The following is a 24,775-nucleotide window of genomic DNA, read 5'->3' on the forward strand; positions in this document are numbered from 1 at the left end:
GAAGTATTACACCCTGTTACTGCCAAGCAAGAGTGGGCACTGAAAAAGAAAAACAAAACCAAAAACTTGTATGGTTGCAGAAATTACTGATTTTTAATGAAAATTTAAGTAATAATTTAATTTAAAAGTAACCCAGGATGATGAGAATCTGTACATTATAAAATGAGATGTGCAAGTTTTTAAAATATCCCACAGATTTTTGTAGATAAGCAAGAATCCAGAAACATGGATCTATGGTTGTTTTGGGAATCCTATTTCTGTTTGGAGGATTCTTCAATATTTTCTTAGTTTCTCAAATATAAGCAAAAGTTAAATTATCAAATACTTCTGAAAATACCTCTAAGGGATATTTCAGGAAGGTCTTCTGAGAAGAAGCTATAAATAAAGCTTCATTTTAGATGAAAGAGTAAAAAGGAAAGAAAGAATAAGGAATATGAACCTTCCATCATCCTTTATGCACATTTGATATAGTATTGCAGTATTTCTTTCCTTGACCTCAAACAATTTCATTTACTATTTATAAGGTGCAGTAATATTGTAAAGGGCTTTTCCACTGTGGCTCATTTCACTAAGATTTAAAGCTTTTGAATTTAAGAAAAATAAATTCTTTTAACTTCTGGAAGAGATCATTCTGCTACTTCTGGGGGGTTTTTTTAGAGCCATTTGTTTTATTTAAAAGGAAAATCTGTATTTTCCACAATAAGGAATTAAATACGATATTTAAGGTCCAGTAAATGTTTGTGTTTATTAAAGTAAGAAAAAAATAAATCTAGTATAAGAGGTGAATAACAAGAATATGTTTTCTTCTACAGTGAGGTAAGTTGTCAATTTTTATTCTCTACTTCATGTATGTGACAACAATGTGGTCCTTCCCTTCATGTATCCTGGAGCAGCATGTACTTTGTTTTAGGGGAGCTGTCACTAGAGGTTTGAGGTATGCAAGAGTAATAAACTGTGAGGGGTTTGTCCCTGTAACAGGGAGTGGGTGTGTGTGTGAAAGTTGTCTGCCTTAGTTTTGTGATATATGGTGATGAAAGTGTGGCTGTAATTTTAACAGACCAGGTGCTTGAAAATGCCCTGCATTGCACTTTCAAGGAAAATAGATTTCCACCTTGATTAAGTTACTTTTTTGTTTATCAAAAGAGGAAAGTATTGTTGAGTGGCTCAGTGCACGTCTAAGAATATATTTTATAACTGTACCTTGAAAGATAAGTGATACAGCATTATTATCTATATCTTCTATATTGAGATCCTGCTTTAAATTATTGGCCTCTGAAAATGATTTTAGGATATTTTTTTGGTTTCTACATAGAAAATTGTAAATTTTGTCCATTTCTGGTCCCTTTTCTATTGAATATTTCCACACATTCTCTAAGTCATGTTTCACAAGGGAAAAACATTAGTGTTCTTTCCTCCACTACTGTATTCTCACGAGTATTTTAAATCTAATGATAGCAAGTCACTGCATTGTAGATAGTCCCTAACCTCCCACCTTATTTATTGTAGTTGGCTCTTTTCCTTGGAAGAGCTCCAGGGGAATCTCAAACCTGAAGATTTTTGCAATTGGGGTTTACAGCAGATTTTAAATATAATATTAGTATATTTTCATTGTGAGCAGCCTTTTTCTAAATCAGACCATGCATAGTATCAAAATATAAGCGTATAAGTGTTAACCATATGCCTGAAAGAAAGAAATAGGATGGATGCAAACTGGTCACAGTTGTTTTTCAGTGAGGCAGACATTTGGAAAAGGCATACTTCTAGATCTGGGTTGGGAGGCTTTTTTGTTGTTTTTGTTTTGGGGTTTGTTTGGGGTTTTTTTTTGTTGTTGTTGTTTTTAATTAAAAATACAGCAGTTTTTTAAGAGTTAAACAGTTTTATTCTCCCCCTCTTCTGGTGCTTCTGGGACACAGACCAGCCTCTTCCAGAGAAAGCAGCATGGCAAGAAAGTTGGATGCTTTTGTATCTCTGCTGTGCTCTAAGACACTATTGAGAAGAGATTACAGAATGTGCAGTGGGAATTAATCTTGTCTCTGAGCAGCATTGTCTTTCTGTGATCCTTAAGGCAGAACTTCTGTAGCTCTTGGAGGGTAGCAAACAGATAGATATCTATCCAGGTAACTGCAGGAGGAAAGAACTATCTATATAGAAGCATTTCCTTACTATGGTAACTTTATTGGTGGATTTTACTGTCCATTCTGTATTTCAACCATCCTTTTCAATGATCTTTGATTATTGTGTAGAAATGGTAGTGTAGTATTTCTGCAGGTAAGGCAGCCCTTAGCTTCAGATTAGAATAAATTCCAGTTGCGTAGAATTGGAGAGAAAGTATCTGTACATTTGGAGAACAACATGTTGAAATACTTGCTTAAAACTCTTTTAGGCCTGTTTCTGAACTTTAGAGAGTATGAGGGCATGAGAGGGAGGAAGTGTTTTCTTTTAAAGCTTTGAGAACTTGAAGAGAGGCAGGAGTCACTCTGCTGGCGATAGGTTGGAACGCATGTGGATCTTTTCTGCAGCTCAGCATGAGTTTTTTTAGTGTATTCTGAGACATTTTCCTCTCTTTTCACAAGTGGTGTATGCATTCTTGCTGGGATGTATTTCACAAAAAGTGGCAGAGAAGTTTTTGGTCCATGAACACTGTAAGCCATGTAAAATATGTCCATGAAAATTTGTACAAAGACTCGATTTGTATCTACTGTACAGCAGTCTAAATACCTGAAGTTTCTAAATGGTTTCACACCTTTATTATAAAATGGAAAAGCTACTACTTTAATATCTGTCCTAATAACAGAAATTGTTTGAAAGTGGAGGTAACCAAAGAGGGATGGGGAACAGTCGTTGAAAGATCTTGTGGCAGTGAGAAGCTGTCTCCAGCTGTTAGCATCTGAACATTTGCATGTTTTATTCAAAGACATAGACATTCTATGCAATAAATGCAGTTTTTTTCTGAAGTAACTTTGTACATTCCCATTCTCTTCTGGGAAGACATATCACTGAAGTCAGAAGGACTTATTGTTGTGCGAGTTTCAGAACAACAAAAGATTAAGCTGAAAGGCACACTGAGATTTGATCCCTCAATCAGCACAAGTTAGAAACTACTCTCAAATATAGGTGGTGTATAACTATAGGCTTAGGTAACAGATAATGTTAATTTGGAAGGTAATTGCTCTTTCATACAGGTTTCTGAAGTAGTATTGTTTAGTTACATTTTAAGCTCCTATGTGTTTAAAAGATACTGCATTGCACAAGCAGTTCTTTACATGAATATATAGGAGTTTTACAGGAGAAAAGACAGAACAGACATGCTAAATAAACTAATTGCACGCATCCTTGCACTGATTTTGACAGACTGTTTTTTTTTTTTAAGAAATACTAGAATTTATAAAGATTACAGTTAAGATAAATACTTCACTCAGAAAAGCCCCATTTAACCACTGCTGGGGTGACCAGTCCTTACAGAGTCAGGACCACAGTCAGAATGTCATTTTACATATTTGCTGTCTTCCCCGCTGACATGCCACTTATCTGACTGTCTGGACAGCCCAGTGCCGCAAACCCAAGCAGTGCTGTTCAAACACAGCCCATCACATACCGTCACGGCCACTGAAGCAAAGCTTGCACATAGGAGAGAGGGAAGGCTTGTTTAAGTTTTTCTTTCCCTGACCAAAAATATTTTGTTAGAGCAGCAGCTCTTTTCGCTTTTTTATTGTATGGCTTCAGAACAAATTCTGAGGAATTATTTATTAGATTGTAGGTTAGGAAAAGGGTAAGTAATAAGAGTAAACATAAGTTTGTTTCTGGTTTATCCCTACTCAGTTTTTAAATATCTCCAGAGCTAGACCTGATCTTTGAAGCTAAGATTTTAAAGATTTATTAGACAAGTTTGTATTGGCTTTATTTTTTCTTCACTAAGAGTATTCAATATGGCTCCCGGGATCCTTTATCCTTGACCTGGAGTGTTTTATGTAAGGAGCACATGCCACAGTATAGATCTTCATTAGTTTTCTGGGATTTTTATATGGTTATTTTGGCCACTGGATGCTGCAGGGATTCACCTGACCAAATATAGATGTCTACAGCTGATCCAGTCACCCTAGGCTCGTTTTCTAATCCACAGAGAAAAATAAACACATTCAGACTGTGATTTTATCTCATCCCAAAATAGACCTCTAAAATAGGTTAGTTGAAGGCCACTGTAAAATGCGTATTTCTTTCCATTAGCTGTAAAGGGAGTTGAAAGTCTGTAGATATTTGAAGAATAGATCTCTAAAGATTAGAGATGTAGACATGTTAAGTTTGGTGAGGCAAGTCCCACCTAAGCTCTTCGCTTCCCTCTATTGCTGTTTAGTGTCTTCTGCTAAAGCGCTGAGACATTTCATCTCTTGTTCCCTGACCTTGCCAATAGCAAAGTAGGAGATAATGGGTTACTTTTGCACTCATTTCTATTGATTTAAGGATTTTTGACTGTAGGCACTTTACAGGAGGAAAGCCTGCCACTCTACGAAAGGATAGCTGAAAGTGAAGCTTGCACTCTCTTACTTGCACCTGATTTTCAGACGATTGTCAAAACATCAGCAACTTCACCTTGGAATTGGAGAACTTCATCTTAATTGTGATTTATTTTTTTTTCATGGCTAGGCTTCGTGAATGAAGATTTAGGAAGGCTCTATCCACGTTTGTTACAGGCACACTGGTGGCTTATGAGGCCAATACGAGACAGACATATCCGATTGCAAAAGGCACAGCAGAAGGACTCCTTAGGTGGTGTATTCAGCAAGACATGATTCTTTCTGCATTGTCTTTTCTCCTCGAGAGTGATCCTGCGTGCGTTCTCAAAGGAAACGGCAGCGTTATAGATGGTGTGTCTCCAGGCCTCCCGATTTGAGGCCAGAGTAGACCTGTTATGGTGATCAATATGGCCAAGGCTGAGATGTTGTTTCAGGGAGTCCTTGTATCTTTTCTTCTGGGCTCCTCTCTTGCGGCAGCCGGTGGCAAGTTCACCATAAAGCAAGATCTTAGGGAGGCGGTGATCTTAATTGTAAAAAACTCTTTAAAGGAAACATCATGTGAAGGAAACATCAAATGCCCGTGAATTCTTGCTTCAGCAGCTAGAGATGCATGAAAGCCTAGGGATTATCATGTTTCCTTTCCGTTTTCAGTACTTACCTGGAATCAGCAGTATTTTTTTCCAGTGGTTATTTGCAAGATCACTTTTGATTTTTCCAGTTTACAGGTGGGATGTTGCCTGCACACTTACCACAGGGGTAGTAGGAATTTTAGCTGTGTGTCAGCGCTATTCAGTAGAGATTTCCACCCTATCAGGGTGGTTTTATGTAGGGATGGAAGTAGATAGATACAATCTTCAAAGCAGATTTGTTTGTCAAGGTTTTCATTTAAATAGCATGCACTAATAGCCATGGGAGTAGACATAAATTTAGTGAACTTAGCCTAAAAGTCTGATAGCTGCAGTTAACTGAATAGTCGTTTCTGACATTTTGGAGCAAATGTATAAGCAAGTCAAGAACAATCAGAGAAGAGTGAATATCTGTACATGAAGTGAAAAGAAAGAAAAATGGAAATTGTTTATTCCAACAGTGCATAACTGATATGGAAGCACGTTCTTCTTTCCTCTTTTCTGCATGGCAGGAGGAGCTTTACCAATGAACTTGAAAAAGCTGATACATTATCATATGTTATCTGAAAATACACTTTACATTTTCAAAGACAGCTGCATGGTACTTAGCCTTAAAACTTAATTGTTTTAAGGAGAAGAGGTTGTTTTCAAAGGAAACAATGTCTGATTGAGAAGCAGTAAGACCTCCTGAAGGAGGGAAAAGAAATTAAAATATCTCTTTAAAATATGGCCCCTATAATTTACTCTTCATTTTGCATTGGCAAGGAGAGAGTATAGTGCCATTGACCTGAGTGCTCTAGGAGTGTATAGTGATTCCTATTTATGTCAGAAATATGAACATTCTTGGAATTTTTTTGAAAATGGTGAAAGTTGATATCATTCCAATCTTGCAGCCAGTTATGACCTCCATAACATATCTCTTTAATAAAATTTGCTAATAACAAAAGTATATCTTGACATTTGTAGATATATATGAAGGTAGTTATGGTTTGTAGGATATTAGCCAAAGTTTCAACTGAAATGCACAAAATAAGAGAACAAAGCTTTTGTACAGCATGAGCTCACATGCATATAAAATGTTAGTACTGGAATAAGAAGGCAGTGATGGAGAGTAATCTGAATGTTCCTTAACTCTCTTGCAGCAGAGTGAAAGAGGATAGAGGAGAATAATACTTTCGAGACACATTCTTTATATATGTTCTCATTATTTTGTTACATAATGGGCAACCTCACAATTTGGTAGATTCAAAAGATAATAGTGAGATTAAGTGACCGCTTAGACTCTGGAATTTTGCAGGAAAATTTCTTAGCCCTAAGAAGTAACATTTCTGTGAAGGCTATACATACTCTATAATATGTTAGAACTATGAACACTTGCTGCATTGACTCAGTTTTTTTTTCTTTATATGCTTTATATATGTTTTCCACAGTGCATCCCCTCAAAGCTTTTCACAGTCCACATAATCACTGTCAGCGTGAAACATCTCTAACCGTTCATAGTCCTTTTCACCAGAGATTATTAACCTTTCCTTTCTTTCCTGCCTCCAACGTGTACTGACCCCTCTGAGAGTACTCTCCCCATCCTGGGTCAGCTCTGCGCACACTCTAAAACTGGATGTTTTTACCTGAAGCGTGGGCCAGGGAACTGAAATTTTGCCTTCACTGCTGCAGTCTTGAACCATCTTTATAAGCAAAGGTCCAGGTGAAATCTTTTAGTTCTTAACATCAGTCTGTAGTTTTATGACCTTACCAGCTTCATGGTTTCATCTTAGGAGGTAAATTTTCCATTCCTATGCCACAAATCATTTTAATCTTTTCTTGCTGACCTTGTAAAATGCCCTCTCTGCATTGTTTACTCCTGTCAGGGTGTTGCCCAAGTGCTCTGGACAGTTTCAGTTGAGGTCATAATTAGCTTTTGCTTGCTGAGAAATCTGCTTTGGTTATTATTCACTTTGCCTGTTAAACACATGGGTATATTTCTAGACCAGAATAAGTGTCTCGTTCAGTTATAGAAAATTATGTTTCAGGCTTCAGTTTCTCATTTAGAGACACTGCTGTTAACTCACATCAGAGCACTGTATTATGTTCATAGTACCAACAAACTCGTGTGTGTAGTTGCCTAATGGGCTAACCCAGATGGAGAATAGCCTAACAGGAAAATTATTTGGTGTAGTTTACTGTTTACCTGCAGTAACAGCTCTGTTTATAGGATACAAAGGGAAACACAAGTGAGAACATACTCTTAGGGGTGACACTGTTTAGGAACCACCCCAGAGCTGTGCATGGGCTGGGAATGCCCATCTCAGAAGGAATGCAGGTGGAACAGTACACAGGGAAGTACTGTTATCATCGCTTTGGCTGCCACCTTTCTATGTATCTGAGTTTTACCACATTGAGATTACCACATGTTATTAAGCTTTTAACATATTATGAGTAAAATTATCTAAACCTGAAGTTTATTTGAAAAGAACTGTAAGTCCGAAGTGAGTATAGCATGTAGTCTAAAATTATAGTAAAAATTATGTATAGTTCAAATAAAGGTTTTAATTTAAAACAATAGCATAGCAACTTCAGAAAACAGGTTAGACTAGTTTCAAGAATAATCAGTAATATGTTCTTATCTTATAAGACGTTTGTTTAAGAATATGAACATTTTCATCCTGATGGCAAAAGCCCATGTCTTTAAAATTTTATAGATAACTTTTTAATTGGCTTTCGGTTTAAGTCAGTATTACAAGACAGTCAAGTCCCTGAAAATAATTACAAAGACCTACTATCAATAACAGCCACCGAATCTGTTCTAACCTCTTTCACAGTGACAATGAAGAATGTAAATTTGGAGTGTTTCTTTTTCTGTTAACATTTTTGATGTTTTACTTGCCTGACTTCACATAAGTATTTTCACAATCTTTTCCCAGAATTTCCCAAGCTATTGTGTATATGCAATAGATACTGTCAAAGACTTTTCAGATTGATTTCCTTTGAAGAACTTAGTGCTTTTGCCACAACAGAAGTACCAATGAGCTTTTAAATTGTAACTAGTAATTATCTTTTGTAATTGTCTTATAGTCACAAAGCTGGCCACATCAGTTCCATGGAAAAATTATTTTCAGAATTTTTATGTCAGGCTTCCAGGGCTTCATGCTCCAAAAGTATGGTGTTGGAAACACCCAGCCATTGCAGATATCTTTTTGCCAAATGTTGAAGATGTTTATGGGATGATACCTTCTGCATTTTGTCATTCTTATTTGTTACAAGACATTATTTTCCATTTGCAAAACAAAACTATCTAAAATTTGTTAACTGAAGGGGTTTTTTGTTGTTCCGGTGTTTGTATTTTCTGATTCTTGAAGCTGTAACCATGGGGTTTCCTAACAACCACTATTACTGTTAGTCAAGTCTTTTCTGCTGGGTTTCCATAAAGCAAGGATAGGCAATTTAATTCCCTGCTCTTTTACTTCTCTTACCAAGCATGAAACCATCTCGGTGAGTGGAGTGAGAGCTCTCAGTTTGCTCTTAACTGCTGAGGCTATTGCTTCCAGCCTGAACTGCTGTCTCAGGGACAAGGAAAACTGTAGTACCACCTTGTTTATGTTGGGTTCCATTGCAGGCTACAACCTTAAAATGAAACAAGCAATTTTTAATAGGCACTTGTAGAATGGCAAATACTTTCTCCACCTCAGAGAAACAGAAAGTGGCAGCAAGAAGCCCATGACACAGCCCTGGTGAGACACATCTGTAGTGCTGGGTCCAGTTCTGATCTCCCAGTGTAAGAGATAGATTAACAGAATAGAGTACTGTAAAGATGATTAAAGGCTTGGCATATCTGGCACAGAAGGAAGGACTGAGAGAATTAGGATTGCTTAGGTTGGAGAAGAGGATGCTTATGTGGGATTTTATGTGTAAATACTTGAAGGGGAACAGGAAGGTGAAGCAAGCAAAGCAAAGCTCAGTGCTGCCCAGTGACAGGACAAGAGGTAATGGGCACAAAACTGATCGTGGGACATTAAACGTAAGAAAATGGTTTGGGGGGTTGTGTTTTTTGGTTTTTTTTTTTGGTGTGAGGCTGGTTGTAGATTGAAACAGATTGCCCAGAGAGGCTGTAGAGCTTGCATCGTTGGAAATATTAAAAACCAAACTGGATGATATCCTGTGATGTATGTCATAATTTACCATCTTGGACCAGGATGGTTGAATTAGTCATCTCCAGAGCTCCCTTCCAACTCCAGAGCTCCCTCCACAACTTCTGTGGTTGTATAAAATTCAGTGTCAGTTGTTGGGTATCTACCTGCATGCACAGGTAGGCCAAGAGAGGAAAACATTTCTTTTTCAGCAGTTAACACACTTATTTGCCTGGAGAGCTAGGAGGTAGGACCTGCTTTGAGTTGGAATTTTGTATTTAGCATTTCCAGTGATAAAGATGTCTACCTGCCTTAATCTAAGTGTAAACAGTAGGGAAGTTAGATGTATCAAAGGAAAATACTCTTCAAGGGTTAATTGTTTTTGTATGATAAAGATTCTCCTTACCCTTTCCTCCCAATGTTAAGACCTAGTCTATAATGATCCCTTTATTGTATAGTTGATTAGAATTTTTTGCTTCTTTAGGATAATATGATTGGGAAAATTTGTTAGGGTATAGTTCGGGGATTCAGTATTTAGGTATTTTTTAAGTATTGTCAATTTCCAAAATAATCTGAAAACTGCATAAGTAGTTTTTATTATTTCTTATAAAGTAGGTTTATATGCTAATGGATTAATAAAATTAATTGCATGTTCAGAGCTTGTGTTTGTTTAGTCTTTAACAAATTGTATTCTGGGGACATTTTACGGTTTCAGAAGATTTATAGGGCTACATTTAACGGCAGTTTCTTTTGCCTGCTTTGTAGCACGTGCCATGGTGGTTTTAAGTGTGCTGTGCATGTTTGACAAGTTAGAAACTTAGCAAGCCCCATCAGCGCTGAGCCACACTGTCTCAAGCTTGTTGTTGTTGGCTGGTATCCACTACCATGCTATAAAATACATTTACTTGACAGTAGAAAGTGGAGAACCACATTAACTACAGAGTTTAAAAAGGCTGGCTAAACACATGCAATAAATATTAATAAAAGAAAAGGCCACCCACCTTTGACCTTCAATGCTTGATATTAGCTTTGGTGTTTTACAGTTACTTTAGCATTTTGAGCTCTACATAACAGTATGTAAGACTCTCTTACTTAAATCAAACAACTTATTAGTAACCTTGTATTGTGGCAGGAATCCTGGACATAATGCATTGTCAGAGATTTACTTTGTGCTTCATAAAAATGTTGTTCTTTAGTTGTCTTGTAATTAACAAGCCAGGTATATTTGTGCTTGTAAGTAAATGAGAAGGGTATAATGTGTGTGTATCTGTGTAGAAGAAGGTTGTTTTGCTGAGGAACTTTATAAGAAAATTCATCTCACTGGGTTTTTATTCTTAAACAAGAACATAAACTAGAAAAACAGCTCAGAACAGTGTCATCCATCATCTTGTGTGAAGTTCTGATTCATGATGTCTGGATAAGCCTCAGAATTTTTTCAATATTTTTTAAATTCAGAAAACAGAAATAGTATGGAACATGAAATGGGAAGTGATCCAGGAGTCACTAGAGCTGATACATGGCCGTTCTCTTCCAGATCAGATAGCTCTTATTTCACAGGTTGTAGGGCTGTTTTACACCCCTAATTATATTTTATCTTTCCTGTGTTTCTCTTGTTAAGACATTTGTGGTTCCCATTTTGTGAATTCCATGTGCAGTATTGTGTAAAACAAAATAATTTTGTATAGATACTTCAATGACAGATGAATGATAATGGTTGAGTATTAAATTATTAATTCACTCGAAGAGCCTGTTCCTGGCTATTGAGGAGGAAGTCGTAAGCTGCAGGGGTGGAAGGCTAGGAAAAGGAGCATTTTTCCATTAAATTCTAACAGGATGGTGCAACTTGATGTTTATTACATAAGTGGTGCAAACCGACTTCAGCCTTGGACAAAATCCCTTTAAAGAATTACTCTCTCTCAAAAACAGATTCTTTCCCCCCCTATTTAGTCAGATGCACATACAGGTTTTGTGTTTGTTATGAGATGGGTTGTCCTTTCTGGCATATTGTTCCCACTTTGTCTGTCTTGAGTCAGAGGCTTGAATCTTTGAGTTTCTGTGCTGACCTGCTGAATCAGATGGAAAACAGTGATCACATGGGGATTCAAAGTCATATGGAGAACCATGCTGTGTATATAAAGAAACAATACTCTTAATGTCTGAAAATGAGTTTTGCTGCTGACCAGAAGGGTGACAGTGCTGTGAGACATTGGCTACAAATACCAAGTTCTTAGTGTTGTGGGGAAGAAAGAAGCAAGAGTGAAAATCAGCATCTCTTCTATTTCTGCAGCCAGCAAGTAAAAGGTCAGCAGTGTATGAGAAAAAGGCAAAAATAGATAAAGCAATGAGCAAAGTGGGAGAATTAAGATTTAAAAATAAAAATGCAGAAGTCATGGAGGCCTGGATCACTGTATATCAAATCTGAAGCACTTTATTGTTCTCCTTCAAATCCCTCTAACTTAGCATTTCCATTTTTCTCATTTAGACTGTGGGGCAGTTAGCCTATGGAAACCACTAATTATCACACTATCACCAGTTTTCACTTCCTTCTCTGCCTACATCCATGTGTTGTCACTCCCTGAAGAGGAACTTCTGTTCATTCACATATTCACATATTCATTCATGTGCTTACACTTGTTCCTAATACAATGTGATCCACTTTGACAATGTGAATGTTAATTCTAAGATCTAGATGAATGACCAACTAACTATCAATATGTCACTTTGTTTCAGAGTGTTGTGCGTTGCCTTTGGCATCCCAAGCTGAACCAGATCATGGTTGGTACTGGAAATGGTTTAGCCAAAGTGTACTATGATCCTGTCAAAAGCCAAAGGTATGTAAGTACCTTCTATGATTAAGAAAATTATCTTTTTTTCTCAAATTTAACCTGATTCTGTGATTCAGTGATTATACTAAGAAGTGAGAAAAACTGGTCTAGTAACATTCATCTTGCAGTTTTACTTATCTAACAACAGTAGAAAGAGAAAAAATAACCCAAAATGTTTGCTTCTGAGAAACGGTGCATTTTCCTCTGGGCTTTTCATGGTGCAGTATGCTGGCTGTTCTGCCTGAGTTTACAGACACTTTCATTTTTTAATTTCATGAAATCTGCAGTAAGAATAACCACCCTTTTATCCTATCTCTTGGAGGTTGCTGAGGTAGTGTTACTGAATGGATATTTATTGTATTTAGTCATACTTTTTAATGTATATTTTTTTCCTGATGTAAAAATCTTGTTTAGAAGCATTAAATTTCAGTGTTGGTGAAGTAATACTGAAAGACCCAATTTGAGAAGGTGCCAACCAAGGAAGAACATTTCCATCTTTCTTCTGGTCTTCTTCCCCATCCCCACTTATCACATGTGGATTTTGCCTGTAAAAAGGAAAAGGGAAAAATGTTAGTGATTTATTAGAGATTTAGTTATTAGTGATTTATCAGAGGGTGACTTGTCAGCCTGGAATGAAGAGGGCCTAAGTAGTCTATAAATACTTGTCTTGTGATTAATTTGCTTTTACCTGAACTGAGGCATGCTTCCTTCCTGTTAGCAGGGAGGAAATGTGTACTTCATTGATACTGAGTGGTATAAATACAATATTCTTACCTTATATGCGCTCATCTTTGTTTTGCTGGCATCCAAAACCAAACTGTGTTACAGTTTGTGGTTTCTGGATACTTACGGTGACCTGGACACTTGGAGGTGAAGATAAACTCTGGTTTACAAGATTAGCAGAAATAAGTTTTATTTTTTGTGGTTTTGTCAGTTTAGAGTACAAGAGTTGGTCACCATTATTTGGACCCTTCTCCAGAGAGCAGCTAGAGTCTCCTAGGCACAGACCACAGAGCCCCACTGCAGTTTTGTGTCCGTTTTTTTCCTGGAATTTACCGTGAGGAGGAAAACCACTAGTTTAAATCAATCTTGCTGCAGCCAAGCTTATGCAGTCTTTCCTGCTGCAGTGTTACAGACACTTCTGGTTAGATAACTGCCACCTCTGCTGCTTAGGAAGAATATTAGGAGCAAATCAATGCCCATGTTTGGAGAGGAGCACTTTCAATGTGCACACTATAAGTACTGTGGACAAATGAAGTGTGAAATGAATCTTCCACCCTTATTTCTGCATGTCATATAAACCGCTCTGTAACAGAAACACTATAATCTCTCTGCTCTCCTTCACATGTGCATGAACAGGCAAAGATACACACATTCATGAATATTTAAAGTGCTGTATAATTTTGTTGAGACTGTCTTGAATAAAAACTGGTTTCTGTTTGATGTAAACAGGCCAACTTAACTGCTCTGTTTCCTCCTAGGGGAGCAAAATTATGTGTGGTCAAAACAAAACGAAAAGAGAGACAAGCAGAGACTCTTACACAGGATTACATTATAACGCGTAAGGAATTTAAACATATCTTTATAGCAGCATCCTTAGCTCTTTCTTAGGTTTGAAATTGTTTGCAGATTATTAAGCTTCGTATTTTCCCCCTAAAAAGTTGCAGTCTTTCATTAAGCATTGATCATCAGTATGAGATATTGGTGCTTCATGCAAATTTTTTGTAGCCTTGCACAACCGGAAAGGTATATATATATTCTGTATGCTCTGTAACTTTGTTAATGGTTGATTTCTAGATTGCGGTGCACCCAAAAGCCTCAAAAATTTCAGAGCTTTCTCAAGTCTTCAGTTTTGAATGACTAAATTGTGGAGTGTAGATGGATTTAGGAAGAGTTTTGCCACTTGGAGAACATTAGCAGTACCAGTGACAAAAGCAGAGACTTGACAGATAGGTCTTGTACAATTTCAAAGGATTTTCTAAAATTTATAACTTACCCAGAGTTGTAGATGGTTTTGAATAGCTTAACTATCTCTAGCCTCTGAGTTTTTAAGACCTTGTATTCATATTAAGACTCGCTGATGAATAGGGAGTAGTTGTCGTTGTTACTGTAAACTGTTTAGTGATCTGCCCCAAGAACAAATTTTACGATGGGATGAGGGGATCGATTGAGAGATTTTGGCCCTCCCCATTAGCATTACCCAACATAGTGTTTTCTCATGTGGAATGAGAACAGTCACACAGTTGTGTTGTCTTGCTTCTCTTCATCCTTTTCCAGCTCCATGGTGTTTGTATTCAGCTCTGATTTCTAGTAGTCTTGGTTTTACAAATACTAAAACCATTTCTGTAAAACAAAAGCAATAATAAACAAAAAGAAGCTTTAGAATGAGAAAGTTTGGGCAGTCTTGGTAACTAGACCCATATCAAGGCACTCTGGTTCTGGGTTCCCATCTCAGGTACTTTCCAGCTGCAGCTGTCTCCAACCTACCCCACTGCTGCACATGTCCAGCTCCAGTTTTTGGGCTAAAGTAAGTAGCAGCTGCCAAAGATCAGGGATTTTTATCTTCTTTGGGTGCTATTCTCAATCGATCCTTACAACACCCTTGACTGTAACATTTTGTGTGCACTGTGTCTACACCGTAAAGAACTTCTGTGACTTTTAAAAAAAATTTCTGCTAAAAATTCAATGGAACTTGTGTGTTCACAAGCATTTATAGATGTCACTGAATGATACAGGTCCAAATTATGCAAAGATTCATGGTTTTATCACTGAGTTCTAGCTGTTGAACTGGTTTTTCCACATAATTTTGAAACTAAATAAGGATGCTTTCATATAAAGCAATGTAGAAAAACGTTTTAAGGATTTGCTTAGCAAGTTTTTAAGTTTGTTGCATATTTTGGAAGCTTTTAAGAGGTTAGATGTCTGTCTTTTAAGTTTAGAAATAGAACTGGAAGAACTAAAGATCTCTGAAGTGCTTTTGCAATGTGAACCGATCCCCTTTTCCCTTCTCATCTTTTTTTTTTTTCTCTTTTTTCTTTAGACTTTAGTTGCCCTTTAATATCAGAATTGCCTGTAATGGCTACTTCAAATGTAGGAATGTTGTTTCAAGGGATTAAGTGTCACTTTTGACACACAGGAATACACAGCTTGGGTTTCCCTTAGACAGCCTTGACTCCACAAATGGCAAAAGCTTGGATCTGTGCATTAGTCACCTGAGATGTGCTATGGAAACTGATCAAGCTTAGTACTTGCCAGAAAACTGTCCCAGGCATTTCATACTTCATGAAATCTGCAAAAATAAAACCTAAACATTTGTTTCCAAGAGTTTGCTGCTGTGTCACCTGGCTGTGACTTTGCTCAGTCTAATAAGTTGAGCAGACTTACAGAAAAAAGCTGAAAACTCGAACTGATTCAGGTCCCTGAATGCTGCCTTCTGTTTTTTTTATTCAATATAGAGATGAGGTTCCTACATTTAAGATTTTTTGTTTATTTTTAGTCTTTGTTGGATTGTTTGACCACTACACAGTTTCCCACATTTTGGGAAACAGCAGCAGTGAGCACATCTGAATGAGAGCTAAACATTACATTAAGAAAACCATGTCCCTCAATGTGATACTTCTTTGTTGCTGACAAATGAGTTTCTTGTCTGAGTGGACCTAAACCATTACTGTGATTGAAGGTGCTGTAACACGTTTATGAGGAAAAGTAAGTTTTCAGTCCTGACAGTTTAGCCAAATTGTCTCAGTTATGAGTATTTTTCCAATGGTGATTAATCTTATAATTTAAGAAGGAACGTGATTGTGACTATATATGCATAAAATTACATTTGGAGTCATTGAGTGGTTTCCACCCCACGCTGTTTCAGATCCAAGAATGTATCAAGAGCTTTGTCATGTTCTTAGAACATGAGAAAGCTGTAGAAACATGAAAGTTCGGAAAAAAGCAACTGGTTGGTCACAATGCTAATGTTGAGAACTGAACGACAGAGGAGTGAATTAAATATGCATAAGCTGTGCATACAGTATTTCAGATGAGAGGCTCCTGCCTGAAAGAACCCTGGTATCTGGCTGCTTTCATCTTCGAAAAATTCAGCAGAAAGAAACCCTCCAAAGTACACCTCAGTAGACCACTGTTTGTATATGGAAGAACTGGGCGGTTGCTCCTGCCACCTTTTCCATTGCAAGAAAGAATCCAAGTCTTTGTATTTAAAACCTTAAAAAGGAAATGGAATTTCTAACTTTTTTTTTTCTCCAAACTGTGACCCTTCAGCCCATGCACTTCCAATGTTCCGTGAACCACGACAGCGAAGCACCAGGAAACAGCTGGAGAAGGATAGGCTGGACCCCCTGAAGTCTCACAAACCTGAACCTCCAGTAGCAGGAGCAGGTAATCTAGGCATAATCATTTCAGACTGTTGTATGCCAAAGGGACATCATGCCTTGGTTCTTCAATCCTTTTCAGTTTGTGTGCAAACCTTTTCGGGTGGGGACTTTACCCTATAGATGTATGGGCAGTGTCCAGCACCGTAAGACATTGATGTCTATGATTGGAGTGCTAGCCTGCAAAAAATTAATAATCACAGTGACTTACTCTGAGTTATATAATCAGTAAAACACTTGCGTGAACGCAGCTCTGAATTAGACTCCTCCTATAGTACTAAGTAACTTCTGTGTACCAGACCACTGTTACAGACATTTCATATTTCTTAAGTATTTTTCTCCTTTTGCTTCAGGTCGGGGTGGGCGTGTTGGAACCCATGGAGTCACCCTGTCATCATATATAGTCAAGAATATTGCACTGGATAAGACGGATGATAGCAACCCTCGAGAGGCTATTTTACGTCACGCAAAGGAAGCGGAGGAGAATCCATACTGGGTTGCTCCGGCATATGCTAAGTAAGGAAACAATTTAAAACACAAGTAATATTTCTGGAGGCCAGTGGGAGTTCAGTAAAAATAGAAGAGATGTTTTTAGTGGTATACTTTGCCTTTTTTGGATTGCTGCCACAAATACGTAAACCAAGAGTATACCATACACTTCTATGAAGATGAGAGTTTACAGGAGGTTAAGTTACTGAAATTTCACATTTCCATTTTTAAAATGTACCTTTCAGTGCTAGAAAGTTATTTTAAAGCTTTCTAAGTTATTAGAGTTTAGAATCTTCTAATCAATGTCTGATATTGCAGTGTATCTTTTAATAGAGTACTGTCGCATTGACATAATGGGATGATTTTCCAATATGCCCTCTAGTTCTGACTGATTCTTAGGTTAGACCTTCAGAATAAGTATTTGGTGTTATGACAGCATATTCTGGATGATTTCTTGGCTGTCGTAAGTTTTATCTGAAAGTTTCCTACATGAGGACCCGCGTAACTGCTTGAATTAGCAAATTTTAAGGGTACAGCAATATTAAAAATTGCACCGATAAAATCTCCTATCAAAAATTCAGCATAAAGAACTAAGTTTTCAGTTACATAAATTAAAGAGCTTCATCAAGATTTTTGTAGTAATATCTTGGTAATCCCACAGATGGCGATTTACTCAATTTAAATGGTATGTATGAATGTGGTATTTGTATGTATGTGTTACAATGAAAATTGTGCAATATGCTTCTAGAATGCTTTCTGCCAAAGGGGTTTTTTTCCTAAAAATAAATATATTTCAAACAATTAAATAAATACATTCACAATAATACTAAAATAAGTGCTAAATGAATGCGTTTCATACTACTGAACAGAAAGTACCACTTTAAAAATTACTGGCATTGTCACATTTTATTATCATTGATGGGTTTTTTACACAAAATAACCTGTCAAGTAGTGTTTTCAAAATGCGTCAGGAAAACATTTTGAAGACATGAAATAGTCTTCACAGAACAGTCTGCCAGTAATGAATTGTTTTTGTTTTTTGCAGCCCAGTGTTCTATCTCCAAGGCTGTACATGCGCTAGTACTTTACTGACTACTTTCTTTATTGATGTTTAGCTCTGCAGTGAAACAATCACCACCTCTTTCCAGAAACTTGAAATATATTAAGAATCATAGCTTATTTCTAATGGTGACACTTGCTTTCTGACTTGGTCCACATGTTCACAAAACCAACTAAATCGCTGTTCCAGAGCAGCTTGAGAATGTCAGTGAGCCAGCCTGGCTTTGGCTGAATAGTTAATAAGTATGGCATGCTGGTAATGGATAAGTATGGCATTTGATGTTGTACATCAAACCAGTGCACTCTTGGTACCAAAGAAGGGATATTGGAAAGCCTAATTCTCTAGCAGTTTTTGTAATGAATATGCTAAATATTGATTTTTAATTGTTTGAGAGTTCATGTTTGCTAGAGATGAAATACACTTGGAATGTGTAGGCATCTGGTTTTATTTGAGGTATCCATGCTCAAAAGTAAATCACACATTCCATCCGGTAGATAGATACCTCAGTATCTTAGTAACTTCGTTGATTGCATATTAAGTTTCATCCCTGACACCTGCAGTGTAGTAGACATGAAAGTTTTAAAACAAAGCTGTGGTACAGGAGTCTTACTGTGTCAGGTGGCCAGATCTCATTACAGTTCCTTGTTAAAGATGTGGCTGCAGGGGAAGAAGAGAGCTGGCTGAGAAGTGGGCAGGATGCAAGTCCAGACTGCTATTAACTTACACACCAGACGGTGATATGTATGTGGGGGAATTGGACTGCAGCCAGCAGCATGCTGCCTTCATGGTTTTGTCAGCTGATAAATCTCATGCTAGTAAAGCTGCCATCATCCTTGCTTTAAAAGCTTGACTTTAGTATGTACTCTATGCAAACAGCATTTTAAAAATTATAATTATTATTATTATTATTGTTGTTATTATTGGCTAAGACACTGAAATGCAGAAACTTTATTACTGTTCTTAAGTTTCAGAAATGGGGGTCTATATTATCAGCCACAGAAAGTTGTAATTATTATATCCTATGTGTGACTTTATAGAGCATGTCTGTTTAACCTGTATATAACGCATCTTATAGTTGTACTTACAGATTTATATTTCATAAAATATGCAAATTGCAGATAATTGATATAAATTATCACATAATACTGGTTTGTATACTGGATAGCTGCTTTAACTATAGCATAAGATTTACTGTAGGGTTAAGAAAGGTGAAATTCTGATATATACTTAAAATTACATACTGTCTTAAGGCCTAAAAACCATACATCCAGTATGTTTTATTTTTTTAAATGATGTTTATTCTTTTACTACTTTATTCTTCTGCTACCAGTTTTTCCACATTTCTTGTAGTAAATTTTCACTTAAACATGGTATAAAACTATCCACTTGATATATCTTTTGTTTGACAAGGCTTTTGGTCTCGTCTTGTCTAACGAATGGTTATTCACATAAGTTCTTCATTCTCCTTCTTCAGAAGATGTCTAAGGAAACTATAGTTACTTAATTTTTTCCAGTGATAGTTACTAAATAATTTTAGACCAAGAAGATTAGGAAATGCTCATTTTTTTTGTTAATCAGTTTTCATAACTGGGAATAAAATGACTGGGTTGGAGTTCATTTGGTCCTGATCCATAGTGCTTAGGTCATTTTGAATAAGATAACTGATTTAATGCTTTTTTAATTGTATATGAGGGAAAGTGACTTTTTACGCAGGCAGATAGTGATAGCATAAGGGAGAATGGTTTTAAACCAAAAGAGGATTTAGTTTAGATGTTAGGAAGAAATTCTCTTCTCATAGGGCAGTGAGGCACTGGAGCAGGTTGCCCAGAGAAGTATATCCCATCTCTGTATGTGTTCAGCTTGGATGAGGCCTTGAGCAACCTGGTCTAGTGGAAGGTGCCCCTGCCCATGGCAGGGGGTTTGGAACAAGATGATCTTTATGTTCCTTTCCAACAGAAAGCATTCTATGATTCTATGATTTTTACTTCAGTAAATCTTACAAGAAATACATGACTTCTGCGGTTAGTTTATGCACTCGATGTAAAAATGCATCATTCTTTTTTTTTTTTTTTTGAGTTAAAGGTGCCTGATTTGTTCTTGAAGCCAAATAGCCATTTGCATTATTTATCACTTGAAAATTTTTTCAAGCTTGTTATCATTAGCATGACCTTTCCATTTCTCCTGACATTTGAGCCAGAAAGGAGGGGGAAGTACGTAAGAGGTAGAAGGATGGGTGAAAAAAACAGATGCTGCTGAAAAGGATACTGGGGATGATAAGAAGTACATGCTTAATCAGATGACATGTCACAGAAGCCCAGTGTGAATAAAGTGTCAAATAAGATGTGATCAACACAGCAGAAAAGTCGTAATGGATGAGGATAAAGAAAAGATCCTGAGATTTCTCAGGAAAAAGCTTGTTAGAAACCTTGGCAAGAGCCATTCCACTGGAGTGAAAGGAAAGGAAGGACAGATTGAAGATTTCAAGTAAAGAACTACAGGAAAGGAACTTGAGGCATCAGTTGTAAATGTTTGAAAATTACATTCTTTGTGAGCTGTTTGTTTTAACACAGCTGTACAGATATACTATAATGACTTCAGATGTCCCTCTGAAGCATCAGCAGGAATTACTAAGCATTGTAGCTGAGTGCCTAATCAGGCCCAGATGCAGCTCTCTTATGTACCAGAGGGAAGATGAGGGTGAAATTTCCCTCCTCACCAAGGTAAACCAGAATTCTTGAAAATACCTTTCAGTTCAGTGAATTTTGCCCCTATTTTGCAGTCTTTGTCGTTGCTGCTTGTCCCAGGCAAAAAGGAATGACTTGAAGCAACAGCTGATGGCTGTGCTGTGTTCACTGAAGTTTTTCTTGAGGGCAGTACCGGTATGTGAAGTGTTAGTCGTGTAGTTTCTTGAGTATCTTTAGTTGAAAAATCAGAACTGAACAGAATGTTTTGTAACAGTGACCTTGTTGGCACGTGTTCATGTATTTACCCTAAATATATTTTTGTAAATTGGTAATTTTGAGAGGTAGGTCCCTGAGATTCAGAGTAGAGTCAGAGTGGTTGGTGGGGTAGAGAATAAAGAAAGGGCCTGATGCTGAAAACCTTAACTTTTCAGTTTCGAAGTAGCCTTTATGACATGATTCTTGTTTCCAAGCATGCTTTAAAGTCTTTTTTCTTTGTTTCAGTGCAATATAAACACAAATTTCAAAAGTTACTTCGACATGAGTCACATGTTGTGATATGCAGTTGTCATCTCCAGCTGGTTTAGCTGCAGCAGTATTATTTATCTGCTAGTCTATGATCCTCAGATGTCAATGAGCTACTTTTATTGGATCCCTGAAAGGCAACAAAGAAAAACAACCCATAACTAGAGGGATTATGGTGACTCTAAAGTGGTCTACATGGCCTCTGGAAATTTTCTAGGGGTCTGCATGTCTGAATATGCTGAAAACCACTGAAATAAAAGAGAAGCAGATAGTATAAATAAATCATGCTAGTTTGCTTTCCCATTTTTGTTTGCAGCTTGTTCCTGTAACCCACAATAGGAATGCATTTTTCAGTGTATGAGATACTGGTTTCCACTGACAGTCATGTGGAAACACAGGATCACAGAATAATTTAGATAGGAAGAGAATGCCTGAGGTCATTTAATCCAAACTGCTGCTTAAAGCATATTCACTTAGATGAGGCTGCTCAAGTCCAATTAGATTCAGGTTGTTCAGGGGCTTGCCTAGCTGAGGTTGAGTGTCCTCAAGGATGGAGATCCTACAACACCTCTCTGAACAGCCTGTTATAGCAATCTGGTTGGCACGGGCAATATGCCCTTGCTAAATCCGTGATGGCTGTTCCTTTCCACCTTCATGTACCTGGAAATGCCTCCCATGGGGATTTGTTCCATAGCCTTCCTAGGAAATAAGATTAAGTAGTTCCTCGAATCCTCCTTTTGCCCTTCACAAAGATGATGGTGATTGCCTTTTCTAGTCCTTGAGACCCTCTCCCAGTCAACATGCTATCTGGGAGATGAGAGAGTGCCCTTGCAATGACATGGGCCAGCTCCCTGGCTACCTGTGGATCCACCCCATCTGAAAGCATGGATTTTTGCATGTCCAATGAGCTACATACTCTCTGCCATCCTCTTGGTAATGTCGCACTCCCTAACAAAGATTCTGCTGGTAATGTGGGGGTCCTTGGAGGCGTGAGGACAGACCTCAGGGAAAATGGAGCCAAAAAAAACCTTGGGTATCTTGACCTTTTCTGTATGCTGTGTTAGTGGTTTACCTGCTCCATCAAGAACATTTTCCTTAGCATTTCTTTGACTGTCAGTGTAGCTGTAAAAACCCTTAGTGTTACCTTTCATATTTCTTTTCTGTTTCAATTCCTGCTGAGCTTTAGCTCTCCCAACTCTGTTCCTACACGTTCACATAATGCCTCTGTTGCTCTTGGCTAAGGTTGCCCCTGCTTCCATTGTCTGTGTTCTTCCTTTTTGGGGTTCACACTTTATCTTGGTCAGATCCATGTGCATCCATACAAAGCTACTGCCAAGCTTTGCTTTCTGCATATGAAGTGTAATCTGTTTTGAGGAGGCTGCCCTCAAAGATCAATCAGCTCTCCTTGGGCCCCTTTGCCCTCCATAGCAGTCTCCCATGGGATCTGCCAAGCAGATCCTTAACGAACTGAAATCAACCCCTTAAGTCAAGAGTAAATAAAATTGAGAAATTTGATGGGGAAAAGAACACGGCTTTCCACATGTGTTGTTTAGCCTTCAGTAATAAAAGTACTTCTAAGTAGTAAACTTGTTTTGATAATTTTTGTATAAATTTTAATCATATAGCAAACTCCTACTATGCTAGCAGTTACTAAGCAGAAAAATTTGTGTTTAAATTAAATTAAATGATCACTTTTGATAAGGTAATAACAAAAATTAAATGATCGCTACTGATAAAGCAATAACAAAAAAAATGTTATAAAATGGTCAGGCATATGAATCACCCTAGGTGCCCTAGTTATGGCTGCATAGCTTCTGGAGGTGGAACAGTTTACATTTCAGCTGAGCTGAGGCTACAGCTATTTCATGGTAATTTTAAAAAAGCAAGGTAGCAAGCAGACTTGATTTCCTCTGTATGTTATTGCTTTAGCTGGATAGTGCTAGATTAGGCTACGGGTTTTTTTTTCCTTCTGCCTCCACCCCCAGTTTTGCTGCACTCAGTAGCACACTTAGATTAGCTGAAGTTTCTGACTTTTTTTGTGTGCCACTCCTATCCTGGAAAAAACGTAGACTCTGCTGCTTGTTTCATGAACTTATTCATTCTTCTAAGCTGGAAATTTCTGTCCAAATTATGACAGTTGCAGGTTTATGGTAAGAAATGGTAATTTGCACTTGATTAGTTGCACTTTACTAATGAACATCTCAGTAGTGATGTGATCCTATTTAGATACCTTTCATATGTTGTATTAAAAGGAAGGTACAGCGTCAAAATGGACTGAATAAACTTCTGTCAGTATGTTCTGAAAAAAGGAGAAGAAGATTCCATGCATTCTTCTTCTTCAGTAACTAACAAAATTCAATATTTCAGCCAATAAAGCCTTCATCCCTGGTGTCTGTTTTGGATGGAATGTTAATTTTTTTTCCCCCTTTTTTTTAAAAAATCCTTCTTCAGTGATGGGTTAGGTAGAGTTTATGTAACTATTTTCTAAGGAAATATTTTAATTGGAAAATATTTTTTAATCTTAGTCATGATTTCCATGGATGGTAAAATGACTCCTCTAACTTCCGTAGTATAGGTCCTCATCTGGGTACAAGGTCTGCTTGGAAGTACTGGAACCTTCGGCCTGCACCCAGGGACCATGTGCCAGTGAGAGTTCAGCAGTAGGGCCATCTCTGGGACATCTAAGTGTGTTCCTTACCTCCATGGCAAGCTTGGAGGATGAAGGAGAAGGCAGGCCAACAGAAAGATCCTGTATTTAAGGGGAGCTGTCTTTGACTAGTTTTAGTGAATTTAAATCTGTTTGTGCCACATATTTAAGAAGTGGAGAATCCTGGTCTTTAATCGGTGATTGCTTGCTATTACTCTTCGAAGGCAGAGGCAGCATTGAATTATGCCTATTGTGTTATGGAAGGCAGATACAATGTTGTTAAGATTTTTGCATTTTGTAGGGTTTTTTATAGTTGTTACAATAATGGCATTTCACACCCTTAGACTGCTGTAAAAACATTAATTAATACATTAATGAGATGATGACTGCCTTGGCTGTGTTTTATGCTTTGTCATGTCTGTTTTAACAAGAAGTTGAGCACAGCCAGCATCGGTAATCCAGGAGGTTCAGCTCTGCAGTGATTGTGCTGAGAATTAAGTTGGAAGAGGGGACCCTGCAGTGACTAAAGTGTAAAACAGGGGAACTGAATGTCCAAACAGTTTATTGAATTGCTACTTGATACCATGTTCGTTTAAAAAGTAATCAATAATTATTTTTATAAAGTTTAAGTGGTATTTAAAATACAAGTAAACAGTGGAGGAATTGATACCATCAAGCTTGACTGTAGGATACACTGTGTTGTCATATGAAGATCATTAGGTTTTTTTATGTTACAGTAGTGCTGGATAAAGTCTCTAGAGGGAAAGCTGCTTTTTTCATGCACAGACTTAGCCAGAAACCTGGCTTAGCTGTTCTGTTTTCACTTACTGGCTGCTGTCGTACTACAGTGTATCAAAATGGAGGTTTCTTTTTAAAAAGTCATGGAATGAGGAGACCAGTGGCTCCAGGTT

General features: G+C 37.4%; 1 protein-coding gene across 1 annotated transcript in view; it reads left to right on the forward strand.

Annotated features, from left to right (window-relative positions):
- LOC120322462 (WD repeat-containing protein 70-like) overlaps positions 1 to 24,775 on the forward strand; it is a 42,386-nt gene that overhangs the window by 16,332 nt on the left and 1,279 nt on the right. The window contains exons 7-10 of the mRNA XM_039383781.1: positions 11,989 to 12,089; positions 13,565 to 13,644; positions 16,353 to 16,469; positions 16,816 to 16,978. Of these exons, the coding sequence (XP_039239715.1) occupies positions 11,989 to 12,089; positions 13,565 to 13,644; positions 16,353 to 16,469; positions 16,816 to 16,978 (461 nt within the window). The remainder of the gene's footprint in view (positions 1 to 11,988; positions 12,090 to 13,564; positions 13,645 to 16,352; positions 16,470 to 16,815; positions 16,979 to 24,775) is intronic.

Source organism: Pipra filicauda, unplaced genomic scaffold, assembly GCF_003945595.2.
Source record: "Pipra filicauda isolate LSUMZ 115617 unplaced genomic scaffold, ASM394559v2 scaffold325_size820570_pilon, whole genome shotgun sequence".
Classification (NCBI taxonomy): domain Eukaryota; kingdom Metazoa; phylum Chordata; class Aves; order Passeriformes; family Pipridae; genus Pipra; species Pipra filicauda.